At 44.5% G+C, this 14,355-nt stretch overlaps 1 protein-coding gene across 3 annotated transcripts in view; it reads right to left on the bottom strand.

Moving 5' to 3' along the window:
- Positions 1-14,355, bottom strand: part of SFXN5 (sideroflexin 5) — a 118,663-nt gene that overhangs the window by 65,992 nt on the left and 38,316 nt on the right. For all 3 annotated transcript variants that reach the window (XM_039256896.1, XM_039256898.1, XM_039256897.1), the window contains exons 4-6: positions 10,461-10,487; positions 9,922-9,976; positions 7,884-7,909 (exon numbers count right to left, since the gene is read on the bottom strand). In XM_039256896.1, the coding sequence (XP_039112827.1) occupies positions 7,884-7,909; positions 9,922-9,976; positions 10,461-10,487 (108 nt within the window). The remainder of the gene's footprint in view (positions 1-7,883; positions 7,910-9,921; positions 9,977-10,460; positions 10,488-14,355) is intronic.

The following is a 14,355-nucleotide window of genomic DNA, read 5'->3' as shown; positions in this document are numbered from 1 at the left end:
AGATCTTGGCAGGTGTGTATGGGTAAAACGATAAAGTAGAGAGTAGAGTAAAATGGTATGCTAAAAGCCTCTTCCAGTGCATCTGGGTGGCTCAGTCGGTTTAGCGTCAGACTTCCCCTCAGGTCATGATCTCACAATCTGTGGGTTTGAGCCCCGAGCTGGGCTCTGCTCACAGCTTAGAGCCTAGAGCCTGCTTCAGAATCTGTGTCTTCCTCTCTCTCTGCCCCTCCTCTGTTTGCACTCTCTGTCTCTCTCTCAAAAATAAATAAACATTTATTTTTTTATTTTTTTTAAATATTTTTATTTATTTCTAGGAGAGAGAGAGACAGCGTGAGCAGGGGAGGGTCAGAGAGAGAGGGAGACACAGACTCTGAAATAGGCTCCAGGCTCTGAGCTGGCAGTCAGCACAGAGCCCGACGCGGGGCTCGAACCCACGAACCGCGAGATCATGACCTAAGCGAAAGTCGGACGCTTAACCGACTAAGCCACCCAGGCGCCCCATCATTTAAAAAAAGTCTCTTCCTATGTGGGAAGGGTTGAGATGTCATATTTATTATTCAACTATTGATATTGATAGGGTAAATATGATAGAAGCACACTGTAAAATATTATAGATGAATAGTAATTAAAGAAAAGTAGGATGTTTCTTTCCCTTTCCAAACTACTTAAGAAACCAAAGGGCCATTGAAAAGATCACTCTAGTACAAATCAGGAAAAGAAGTGGAAAAAACAGCAAAGATTAAAAAAAAAAAAAAAACCAATGGACAAACTACTTGATGGCTGGGATAAATGGTCACAATATGTGACACAATAAGTAGCAGAACAAACATGAATGGGTTCCATTTATCATTAAAATGAAAGACAGTGTTTCTCACACTGGGTGAGGAAATAAAATTCAGCTACATTTTGTCAAGAGACATATAATACAAAACAACACAGAAACAAAATGTCACCCATATAAAGGTGTGGGCAATGATTTACAAAGCAAATAAATTAAACAAAACAGGAATAGAAATACTGATATGAGATGCAGTAGAATCCAAGACAATATTCACTGAAACGGGGATACTTTGTGTATGTAAGTGAGAGAGAGACAGAGATCTGTCACCATGCATTGCCATTACAGTACCATCCACTCTATTCTCTATGCTATACCTTTTATTCCTGTAACTTATTCATTCCATAACTGGAAGCCTGTAGCTCCCACTCCCCTTTACCCATTTTGTCTATTTTCCCACCTCCCTTCCCTCTGGCTTAACAACCAGTTTGTCATCTATATTTACAGGTCTGCTTCTGCTTTTTGTTACTAATTTGTTTTTTTTGTTTTGTTTTGTTTTGTGTTTTAGGTTCCACATATAAGCGAAATCACATGGTATTTGTCTTTTTTTGGTCTAACTTATTTCACTTGGCATAACACTCTCTAGGTCTATCCATGTCACAAATGGCAAGATGTCATCCTTTTTATGGATGAGTAATGTTCCATGGTATAAATATCTTCCCTATCCATTCATCTATGGATGGACACTTGAATTGCTTCCATATCTTGGCTATTGTAAATAATGCTGCAATAAACATAGGAGTACATGTATCTTTCTGAATTAATGTTTTCATTTTCTTTGGGTAAATACCCAGTAATGGAATCATTGGATCATATGATATTTCTATCTTTAGTTTTTGAGAACCTTTATGCTGTTTTCTACAGTGGCTACACCTATTTACATTCCCACCAATAGTACACGAGGGTTCCTTTCTCTCCACATCTTCATCAACATTTATTATTTCATCTTTTTGGTTTTAGCCATTCTGACAGGGGTAAGATGATATCTCATTATGCTTTTTAAAAAAAATTTTTTATGTTTATTTATTTTGGGGGGAGGGGCAGAGAGAGAGGGTGACACAGAATCCGAAGCAGGCTCCAGGTTCTGAGCTGTCAGTACAGAGCCCAACATGGGGCTTGAACTCACAAACCATGAGATCATGACCTGAGCTGAAGTCAGATGCTTAACTGACTGAGCTACCCAGGCGCCCCTCTCATGGTTTTGATTTGCATTTTCCTGATGATGCGTGATGTTGAACATCTTTTCATGTGCCTGTGAGCTACCTGTACGTCTTCTTTAGAAAAATGCGTATTCAGGTCCTCTGCCCATTTATTATTTGGATTATTTGGTTTTTAGTGTTGAGTCATTTAATTTCTTTATATATTTTGGATATTAATACCTTATCAGATATGTCATTTACAAATAACTTCTCCCATTTGGTAGGTTGCCGTTTTCTTTTGTTGGTTTCCTTCACTGTGCAGAAGCTTTTTATTTTGATGTAGTCCCTATAGTTTATGTTTGCTTTTGTTTCCCTTGACCTAGGAGACATGTCTAAAAAAATGTTGCTACGGTGCTTTCAACAATAGCCAAATTATGGAAAGAGCCTAATGTCCACCAATTGATGAATGGATAAAGAAGATGTGGTTTATATATACAATGGAATACTACTTGGCAGTGAGAAAGAATGAAATCCTGCCATTTGCAGGAACATGAATGAAACTGGAAGGTATTATGCTAAGTGAAATAAGTCATTTAGAGAAAGAAAGACATCACATGTTTTCATTCATATGTGGATCTTGAGAAACTTAACAGAAGACCATGAGGGGAGGGAAGGGAAGGGGAAAAAATAGTTACAAACAGAGAGGGAGGGAGGCAAACCATAAGAGACTCTTAAATACAGAGAACAAACTGAGGGTTGATGGGGAGATGAGGGAGAGGGGAAAATGAGTGATGGGCTTTGAGGAGGGCACTTGTCGGGATGAGCACTGGGTGTTGTATGTAAACAATGAACCGTGAGAATCTACCTCCAAAACCAAGAGCACACTTTACATACTGTATGTTAGCGAATTCGACAATAAATTACATTTAAAAAACTTAAAAAAATTAAAAATTGTATTGCTTATTCTAGGTCCTTCATAATTCCACCTAAATTTTAGGCTAACTAGTAAATTTCTACAGCAAAGATTTTGATATTTTGATGGGATTGTGTTGAATCAATAGCTCAATTTGGAGAAAATTAACATTTTAGCAATATTGACTCTTTCAATCCACAAACAAGGTATGTATCTCCCTTTACTGAGGGCTTCTTTCATTCCTCTCAGCAGTGCATGTAATTTGCAGTGGAGAAATCTTGTATAACCTCTGAAGTATTGATTCTTGAATATTTTATATCTTTTATATCATTGTAAATGATGTATAAGATTTTTTTGCTGCTGCTATACAGAAATATGATTGAGTTTTATATATTGACTGTGTACTCTGCAACCTTGTTAAGTTTATTAATTCTCATCATTTTTTGGAAAATTCCTTAGGATTTTCTATGTACACAATCATGCTGTCTGCATATAGACAGTTTTACTGTTTCTTTTCCAAAAAAAAAGTTGCTATTGTACCTTATAGTTTTAAGTGTTATTGTGAATACTATATTTTTTAAACATTATATTCTAGATGTTTTTTATAGGTCCAGAGCCCCACAACAATGTTTTATATACTGATCTTATATCCACACATCTTCAAAAATAGTAGTTCTAATAGTTTGCCAATCCTCATGAATGTTCTTCCTTTCCAATCCCATTACTATTAATTTATTTTTTCATGTGTTACTATACTTGCTAGTCTTCCAGGAAAATGTTGGAGATCAGGTACTCTTACCCTGTCCCAGACATTAAGAATTTACCTTTATCTGTTTCATCTTTAAGAACGTTGCTTGTTTTGGGGTTGGGATTTTTTTTTTTTTTTGGCTAGACCCTCTATAAATTAACAAAGTTCCCTTCTGAATCTAATCTGCTCTTTTTTTAAAAAAAAGTCATAAATAGAATTATGTTTCATATGATTTTTCTAAATATACTGAGATTATCACATTTCTCCTTCAATTCGTTAATGTGATGAACTCTATTAATATATTTCTAATGTTATCATTCTTAGTAAAAATCATCTGGTTATGGCATGTTTTAATGCATTGCTGGATTCATTTTGTTATTTCATTCAGACTTCTATTTGTAATTTCATAAGTGATATTAGCCTACAGTTTTTTTTTTCTTCCGTTTACTTCTTTGGTATTGGTCTTAAAGTGCCTTATGAATGAACGGGGGAACACTTCTTTTTATTCTCTTTCTTGAGTGTAATGAAAATTGACTTTGCCTGTTTAAACAATTTTTTTAATTTTTTTATTTTTTAACATTTTTTATTTATTTCTGAGAGAGAGAGAGACAGCATGAGAAGGGGAGGGTCAGAGAGAGAGGGAGACACAGAATCCAAAACAGCCTCCAGGGTCTGAGCTAGCTGTCAGCGCAGAGCCCGATGCGGGGCTCAAACCCACAAACTGTGAGATCATGACCTGAGCCGAAGTCGGCCGCCCAACCGACTGAGCCACCCAGGCGCCCCTGACTTTGGCTGTTTTAAGAGTAGTCATCTGGAGGGGTGCCTGGGTGGCTCAGTTGGTTAAGGGTCCAACTTTGGTTCAGGTTATGATCTCACAATTTTTGAGTTCAAGCCCCATGTTGGGCTCTATGCTGACAGCTTGGAGCCTGGAGTCTGGTTCAGTTCAGATTCTGTGTCTCCCTCCCTTTCTGCCCCTTCCCTGTTTGTGCTCTGTCTCTCTGTCTCTCTCTCTCTCTCAAGAGTAAATAAACATTAAACATTTTTTGTTAATAAAAAGAGTAATCATCTGGAAGATCATGGGAGTCTACTGGTAATGTTTTCTTTGTTCTTTAGTGCATATATATATATTTTTACTTTTGTTTTTTTTCTTCCTTAGTTTATTGTCAAGTTGGTTTACATATAACACCCAGTGCTCACTTTGGCTCAGGTTATGATCTTGCAGTTTGTGAGTTCAAGCCCCACATTGGGCTCACTGCTGTCGCTGCTATCAGCAGAGCCCTCTTTGGATCTTCTGTCCCCCTCTCTCTGCCCCTACCCTGCTTGCACTCTCTCAAAAATAAACAAACATTAAAAAGGAAGAGAAAAAAAAAGAATAAGGAAGACCTCTATAAGGGGTGTGGGCCGTGATTTCTAGAATATGTCTTTAAGTGTAAAAAACATTGTGCAAAAGAGTACATACAGAATGCGACCTTCTGTATTTGAAAAAAAGGGGAACTATATTTGTATCTGCTTACTTTTAGAAAAAGAAATAGGAAGGATAAAACTGTTTACCTGCACCGGATAGGTAAAAAGGGAAATGGAGCTTTTTAAAAAAAAATTTATTTTAGAGAGAGAGAGTATGCACAGGGGAGAGGGGCAGAGGGAGGGAGAAAGAGGAAGCCAAGCAGTCGTCTCCATGCTCAGTGCAGAGCCCAACGCAGGGCTCAATCCCACATCCCTGGGATCATGACCTGAGCCCAAATCAAGAGTCAGATGCTCAACCAACTGAGCCACCCAGGTGCCTCGAGGAATGGAACTTTTATCATGCCTTTTTATATAGCTTTGACTTTTGAACTATGTTTATATTTGATATACTTAAAAAAATCAATAAGAACAGAGAAGCAACTAAAACCAAACACCAACAATAACAAACCTAACTGTATGTCAGACAAATACCATAACCACACAGAAGAAAAACATTAATTCAAATAACGTTCGAACATAATCCTGTGACTGTTTCCTCTCAGTAGGATATAGTCCAAGGACAAAGAAATCTTGAGTTTCAATTAATATGCTTTTGGGGAGTAGTATCGATGTAGCAATTCTGAAAGTCTTTCATTTGTGTGTAAGATTTGGTAAGCAAGTATATATATGTCTGTTGGCTTCTCATTCAGGGAGGAGGGGAATACAAATATGAGATGGGAGGAAGGAAGGCCTCAGAGACGTTGGATTGGAATTAAAGGTATTGGCATGAACTCATCATTTTTAATTATTATTATCTCCTAGCTCGACACGCTAAGAGGGCCTAGAAACAATGAGGCTCTGGCAACAGGGAGCACACCTCAGCATCTGGAACTTGGTCTCTAAATACCATTCTCCTCTGAAGAGAGAAAAATTGGAGAAATGCATGATTCCAGCACAGGGCAGAGAGACCACAAGATGAGTCTGGAATATCTATACATTGTGCCAAAAAGTACAGAAGTACTCAAAGGATAAAGAGGGTTTGTCAAATGGACAGAGAAACTGCTTGAAAGGTTTCCTGTTGGTCACATTTGGTACAATCTGTATATCAAAATGAATAATGACAGAAGTAAATTGTTACCAACGGAACACATAAAAATATACCCACCATACTGATAATTTTAATAATATTAAAAGGGAAAGGCAAACAAGAAAACTCTCATTTATAGGGGGAGGGGTCCACGAATTCACAGGAAAGGAATGAGATCTGTGAGATATATAACTTTCAGAAAAAGCAATGACTCTGTTCCCAATCAGGTTTTCACTCATAGATGTACTATCTGTGGATCATCCTTATCTTTTTTCAGTTTTAGGCTAAGACGAAGAAAGCGATTGTAAACATTTATGTACAGATCTTTTTGTGGACATGTGTATTCATTTCTCTTGGAGGAAATGCCAACAAGTACGGTTACTGGCTCACATTATATGTAAGTTGTGCTTCACTTTATAAGAGATCACTGTGCCATCCCACACACCCCTGCCCTGGCCCCAATCCCAGTTCTAGGATTACGCGCTGCTTTTTGTTGCTATCTCTTTAACCTTGCAGGTATAATCCAGGAGAAGCAAGGAAAAATACCCTCTAAAAGACTTGTACAATCATGTTCAAAGCAGCAGTTTGTTGTTCCCTCCCAACTGGAAACTTCCCGAGGATTGCCACCAGGACATGCTACTTACACGGGAGTTTTCCCAAAAAGCTTAGGAAGTCAGAAAATAAGGAGGATGGATAAGTAAATTTTGATATAGTTCTAACAACGTGATATGACACAGTCAGCAATGAAGAAAGAACAAATTAATACTACAGACACCAGTATGGATGAGTCCCAAAAACAACTTGGAGGGAAAGAAGACAGACCAAAAAAAGTATACCCTGATTATATCATTTACATAAAATTCAGTAACAGGCAAAATTGGGATATAGTAAAGGAAGTCGGAAAAGGATTCCCTGGGAGGCTAGTGACTGAGGGGTACAGAAAAGGCTCCTGAGATACTGCTAGGCTCTGAATCTAAGTGCGGGTTACTTGGAGGTGCTTGCTTTGTGAAAACTTACCACGCTCTACGTTTATGATGAATGCACCTTTCTGTACATGTGTTTTGCTCTAATATATGCATATATATATATACATATATATTTAAAAAAAAGCTATAACCCTGATTCCAAAACTAAACAAAAAGAATACTGAATCCTTTCTGAGTTAATTTTAATATTTTTAACATTTATTTATTTTTGAGAGACAGAGCGTGAGCAGGGCAGGGGCAGAAGGAGCACAAAATCCAAAGCAAGCTCCGAGCTCCTGGCACAGAGCCTAGTGCGAGGCTCGAACCTACCAACTGTGAGACCATGACCGGAGCTGAAGTCAGATGCTTAATCAACTGAGCCACCCAGGCGCCCCTCTGAGTTAACCTTAAACGTGAGGTTTCAGAAGGCATGCTTATTTTCTAACTTCCTAAGCTTTTTGGGAAAACTTCCCTGTAAGTAGCATGTCCTGGTGGTATTGCTTGGGATGGGAATGTGCAGGGACAAAGGTACTTGGAGGCTGTGTCTTGGGTGCACATTGGCACACCTTTGTGGAAAGAAGTTGGACAATATACACCAAGAGATTTAAAAAGACATACATGCTACTTTATCTACTAATTCCCCTCCAGGAATGTATCTTAAATCAACATCTCAAATATTCATGAACAATGATGTAGAGTTATACATTAAAATTTTTTCAGAAAAGAAAACCCTTGGACAGGAGTACTTACAATTGGCGTCCCAAAAGGAATGTAACCTGAGGGGGGAGAGGAAAGGGTCAGGTCTTACAGTCCCATCCCACTCCACCCCACCCCTCTTCAGAGGCACCAGAAGAGACCTCTAGGCTTGGTCTTGTCAATGGTCCTAATGAGGGAGCTCGGGTCAGCAAGGCAGGAGGCACTTCTAGCCCCCAGAGCTTTTCTCGGCTCAGCCTCCCCAGGATAGGGGGCTCCCCTGTGTCCCCCAGCCGCCCTCTGTCTGTCCCCGTTTAGCCAGATACTTCTCGCTCCCATCCAAAACTCGGCGGCCCGCTGCTGAGGGCAGGGCTGCCCACCACTGGGGACACCATGCACTTGGTGCTACACTTGGTGTCCCTTCCGTGATTTCCTCCAGGAGGCACCATGTCCCCGCCCACACTCGCTACACACAGCACGCTGTCTTCAAAGGCCCCGGAGCGTCTCCTTCCTCTCTCAGCTTGCCTTTCTAGCACGCAGCCCTACTTCAGTTCTGAAAAGGGAACACCCCACACACTTGAGATGTGTGCCTTTAAATGCCAGGGGTACTCTTTAAATTTCTCATCCCCTGCCCAGACATCCTCGGTAGAGCAGGCCCTGGGCACTGTCTCCTCACTGCTCACTTCCCCTGGACCATGGGAGGCCCCCTCCGCTGCCCCCCACCTCCCACTTGTCAGCAGGCAGTGTCCCTGACCTCTAGCTGATGGCAGGCAGTCAGCCTGCAGGCTGGGCAGCAGAGAACCACACTTATCTGAGTTATCTAAAGCAAAGGTTCGCATCCTGTGTGTGTGACTGCACTTGCACGCAAACTGTCACTCTCCTACTCTGAGATGGGCCCCAGGGTTGACTGGAGAGTTAGAAGAGGATCCGGGTCCCAGGTGAGAGCCTGCTGTGGCCCCGTGCACGTACAGCCCTAGCTGCAGGCTGCTCAGCCAGAGGCCTCTGCCGCCCGGAGTTGCTCCGTGGGCACTCAATGCCTCAGCACCATGAGGTCAGCCGGTTGGTTGTTCTCTCACCCACATGAAGTCGGGCTCTCTGGGGGTGGGGATCCTGGCTGACTCAGCTGAGAACACTCCTGGACACAGATCCTTTCTCCAGCTACCTGAGGACTTCCCAAGGCAGCGGCGGCAGCCCATCCACCCACCCTACAAGAGTGCTCCAGTGCAGGAGAAATGACACGCGATGGACAGCAACACTCTGGTGGGAGTCTGACCTCTGCTGTGTGACTCTGGACAGTACCTGTGGCCTCTCAGAACTATAGGAAGGACAAACACGCTAGCCCAGGCCCTGTGCGTGCAAGTGTTTTCTAGGCTCCTAAGCTCATGCACACAGAGTTATCCCTCTAGTGACCACAGGGCGGGGACTTCCTGGGGGTAGGGGCTTCCTGGGGGTAGGGGCTTCCTGGGGGCAGGGGCTTCCTGGGGACAGGGACTTCCTGGGGGCAGGGGCTTCCTGGGGGCAGGGATCTTATGTCCACTCTCTCTCCCACCCCACCCCCTCTGCCGCTGGTCTCCACAGAATGGGAATCCTCCTTCCTTGTATGCGCAGTGATGCAAATGCGGTTCATGCATTCTGCAGTACAGGTTAATAGCAGGATCAGAGACCAGGGAATTAGCCTGGGGATTCAGTGCCTTTAAGGGAGCATGGCCTGGAAGGAAAGAGCGCTGTGTGCAGAGGTGGGTGAGAGAGAAGGCAGGGCTTGCCAGAAGCAGGTATCACCCCTGAGGCTGGCGCTGTAGGTGGCTGGTGTATAACAGGAGTGAGAGCACCAGATTCACCTGTGGAGACCCCCACTGCACCCCAGCTGCTCAGGAAGAAAAGGCAGATGAGCACATTTTTTAAAAGCCACACAGGTGATTCTGAGGCCTGGCCAGAGACGCGTATAATTGAGCCAAGGTGAACACGGAGGTGCAAACTGGCCGTGTGTGTAACGGGTTCTGCCCCTCCTCAGGCCGGTGCATCTGGATGTTTCTGCAGTTGCTACCGTGATAAGCGCCCAAGGCTGGGCAGATTCAGAAGGGTCCCAGGGGCTTACCTGACATTCTAAAGGGCATGAAGATCTTCTCATTGGTATCTGGGTGTAGAATAGCCTGGCAAGAGCAGGGAACAGAGCACAGGGTGACTGTGGGGAGGGGAAGAAGGAGGGAAAGGAGAGCTTCCCCAGGACGACTGGCAGTTCAGTCCTTTCTCACCCTTCAAGGCAAGAGAAAAACAAACAAAGGCAGCAAACAGGGCTTTTCCTGACCAATGCTCAGAGCTGAACGCGCGGAGTGGGACTGCGTCTGCTTTGCGGGTCCTCTGTCCCCCGTGCCTGGTGTTTAGTGGGCATGTTAGAAGGATTTTGTAGAGGAGCCCAGAGGGAAGGAGCTCAGGGACTGGGAGAAGGCAAGGGGCATGAGCTGGGGCATTCAGAAACTCAGGCCTGGGGTGCTGGGGAAGAAGGGAGGGTGGGGCAGCAGGAGGCAAATGGGAGGGGTGAGGCTGAGCAGCACAGCCAGGACTCCCCAGGACTGCACAGGGCAAGGTCCAGGAGAGCATGGAGGAGGGAAGGAAAGGAATCCAAAACTGAATTACCTGTTTGATTTTCTGTGCACTCCAGAGCTGCAAGAGGAAAGGAGAGAAAAAGGAAACAAAAATGAAGGACAAAAATTAAAAGCGCATATCAATTTTAAAGTCTCAAAGCCCCATATTTTAACCAAGAGATCCAGCTCTGAGGGCCTGGGAGGCTCAGGCTGTCCTGGCGCCCGCGGGACTGGCAGCAGCTTCCCTGGGTCTGTGGCGTCAGGGATCCCAGAACAGCAGAACTAGGGGCTCTCCTGCAGATCATTTCAGCCAGGGGTCCTCTGCTCTGGCCACACTGTAAAATTACTTGAAAAATTCTTGCAGCAATTCTCTAGTTGATTCTAAGGTACGACCAGGTATGAAGTTCCAATTTCAATGAAGATCCTTGAATTGTCTCCCAGAATCACTAGAGGCAGCATAGCACAGATTTTTCAAAGCCGGACGGACTGCCTGGATTCCTGGCTTTGCCGCTTCTCTGGCTGAACCTCCATTTCTTCATCTGTAGAATGTGGATAATAATAGCTCTGCCTCCCACATTGTTAAACAGGTATAGGAAAAAGTGCCCAGAGCAGGTATGGACACACAGGGAGAGCTTTATTGCTGCAGACTGCTGTGGGTATTATCATTCCTGTCGTTGCTGTTATTATTAGAAGGTTATAAGAAGAAAGATGCTTTCAGATGGTGAGGTCTCTCCAGCCCAGCATGGGAGACAAGGCTGGAGGGACCGGGCGATTGCCAGTTCCTTCAAATGACACAAATACTGCATTTCAGTGAATCTAAGACCTCATTGATCCTAAGATACACTAGCATGTCCCACTAAGCAATAAAACTATAGCAGAATGCCAAGACCTCCATCAATGAAAACACTAAACCCATTTGAGGGATGTTAAAATGTGGTAAGATAAGCCTTTTAAAAAGAAATCAAGAAAACATAGTCAAATTTTATGGGCAAACCAAAGGCAGGGCATTTTTTAAAGAAACAAGAGGTAGGGGTGAGAGGGAGGAGGTGGGCAGCGGATGACTTGAGCTTTACAATAGAACACGTCAGTTATGCTTCATTTGTACGGCAGTGCTGTCATCTGGAATATCAGTTAAGCTGTAGAAGGCTACTCGGTAGCAGAAACAGAAGCGTAAGATTGATTTATTAAAGCTGATGCATTTTACTTACAGCAGAGTCCCTCAAGCCTCAACTCACAGCCTAACTATCCTTATTTTAGATACATTTCAAACATAATTGATTGTCTGCTATTCCAGACCCGCAAAGATTAGAAGCAGTAGATTTCTTTATTAAATAATTACAGGAAAAGGGGGACTGAAGAGAGAAAAACCAAATGCAACATCACTGTTGGCCAAAGAAGGTGAGTCAGGATGTAACAGCAAAGAGGTTTAAAAAAAAAGGGATAAAACGCAGATCCTCCTTTGCTTGGAAAGTGCCTTCGTACAGCGTACCTCCAGGCTCAGCACCAGCGCTGGTACGACCCAGGCCCTGTGCTCAGGGTCCTGACACCCCATACTCCCCACCCAGGATCAGAATCTTCCATCTCTAGGCCCAGCTCCTTGGAGGCTGTCCTCCAGTATCTCCCACAATGCAGGGCACACAGCAAGCCTAAAGCTATCCTAAATTCAAGTTCTATTCTATTGTATTCTATTCTATTGTACTCTATCATAGATTTTTAAAAAAATTTTTAGCATTTATTCAGTTTTGAGAGACAGAAAATGAGTTGGGAAGGGCAGAGAGAGAGGGAGACACAGAATCTGAAACAGGCTGAGCCATCAGCACAGAGCCTGATGTGGGGCTTGAACCCACAAAGATCATGACCTGAGCTGAAGTCAGATGCTTAACTGACTGAGCCACCCAGGCACCCCCATAGATGTTTATTTTTGAGAGAGAGCACGTGCATGTGCTCGAGAGGGAGACAAAGGATCTGAAGCAGGCTCCTTGCCGCCAGCAGAGCCAGACGTGGGGCTTGAGCCCATGGAACCGTGAGATCATGACCTGAGCCAACGTTGGATGCCTAGCTGACTGACCTGACCACCCAGGCGCCCCCAAATTTTATTTTAAAAAAGTACAAGATCTCGTCATATAACTCTTATAAAAAGGAAAAAAAAGAAAACATTCCCCATGATTCTGATGAACAGCCGGGGCAGAAAACACTGGTCTAAGACATCAAATGACAGTATAAAGAACAGGCATTAGAACCGTGTTCAAATCACTTGCTGGATGTGTGGCCCTGGGCAAATTACTTTGCCTGTGTGCCTCAGTTTCTCCATCAGTGAAGTGGGTTTGTTGTAAGAGTAGGGCAGAACCACGCTGGGTGCTCCCAGTGGTTTGCACTTCCCTTTGGGCACACAGTGCAGCCATATTCCCAGCTTCCCTCACTGGCAGGTGGGCCCACGTGACGGGGTGCTGGCTAACGGACTACGGGTGGAAGTGACACTCACCACACCTCCACCAGGCCTGGCCCCACAGCCTCCTGCAGAGGACCCAGTGGAGGCTGGTGGGCAGCAAAGCCATGGCGGAGGAGGCCAGGACGTGGACGGTGGCTTGTGCCCTGTTCCCCAGCAGCACTGGACTCTGACATGAGAGAGAAATCGACCTCTGTGTTTAAGTCCCTGAAATCTGGGGTTGACTGTTATGGCACTTGGCCCACCTTGACTAAACACATCTAAGATACTCAGCCCAGGAAATGTGCTACATGAATGCCTAAAATAGAGGAGAAGTCATTCAAATGAGCAATCTATTTTTAAGGGACTTGATTATTTTTCAAAGTAACTTCATCTCAATTGTCTTTATTCCTGCAACATGCCTGTGAGGTGGGTAGATTATTTTCAGACAGGGTAACTCATCTCCCAGAGAGTAAGTGACTCGGCCAGGGTCCTCCAGGCTGGTGTCAGGATGGAGACAGACCCCCAGGCCTACTCGACCTCTAGACTCACGTTCTCCTGCTCTCCAGGAGCGTCTGGAGCAGATCGCTATCTGGTCTGGCCAGCGTGACTGCCGTGCCTGAGGCATGAGAAGAGGAGAGTCAGCCGACATCATCCTGGGGTCCCGAACCTCCTCGCAGCCCGGCGGTCGATGCCTCTCACCAACACCTGCTGCTCCCCTCCTGCGGAATCCAGCCACGCAGCCCAGTGCTTGTAACCCATGACCACGGCCGTGTCCCTCAGGTGCAAGGACTGCCTCCTCCGCCCTCACCCAGGAGCAGGGGTGTCAGCGGCAAGGCCAGGGACCCAGCGCACACGGACAAGTCCCCCACCCTGCAGTGACACCACCCCGAGCAGGCCAGTGGCACAGATAAGAGGCGATAACAAAGCCTCACACGTAATTCCATGCTTCCCCGTTTGGCTGAACACCTTCCCTCCCTTTAATTATTTGATTCTCACACTCAGAAACCTGCTCCATAGCCCAGGGGAGGAAGCAGAAGCTCAGAGCCACCTCCAAGGTCTGAGGCAGAGCTCACAACCTCTGACTCAGATCCGTCCGTCCATTCATCCTCATTCATTCACCTGAGTGAGCAAGTGCTATGGGTCTGACACCCATCTCAGGGCTTCGTACATATTAACTAATGTAATCTCCTCCGCAGCCCCTTGGGGCAGGCTCTAGTACACCCCCCACTTTATAGATGTGGAAACAGAGGCACAGACAGGTTACGGGACTTGCCCAAAGTCTCACAGCAGCCCTGGGATTTGAACCCAGGCAGTCTTGTTCCAGAGGCTCCAGTCTTAACCACCACATGCACCGTTTCTAAATGTTAGCACGCGGATGTCCACTGTTCCGTCCCTTTAGGCATCTATATATTTTGGAGATCTTTCCATATCAGCACACAGAGAGCACCACCACTCTTCCTAACAGAAACCTTGGATGAATATATTGTAAACTGTACCCTATGGGCAGACTTTTAGGCTA

This window comes from Hyaena hyaena, unplaced genomic scaffold, assembly GCF_003009895.1.
Source record: "Hyaena hyaena isolate Hyena2069 unplaced genomic scaffold, ASM300989v1 scaffold_591, whole genome shotgun sequence".
NCBI lineage: Eukaryota > Metazoa > Chordata > Mammalia > Carnivora > Hyaenidae > Hyaena > Hyaena hyaena.
Note: the sequence above shows the minus strand (reverse complement) of the source record. Positions and strands in the feature narration are given on the sequence as shown.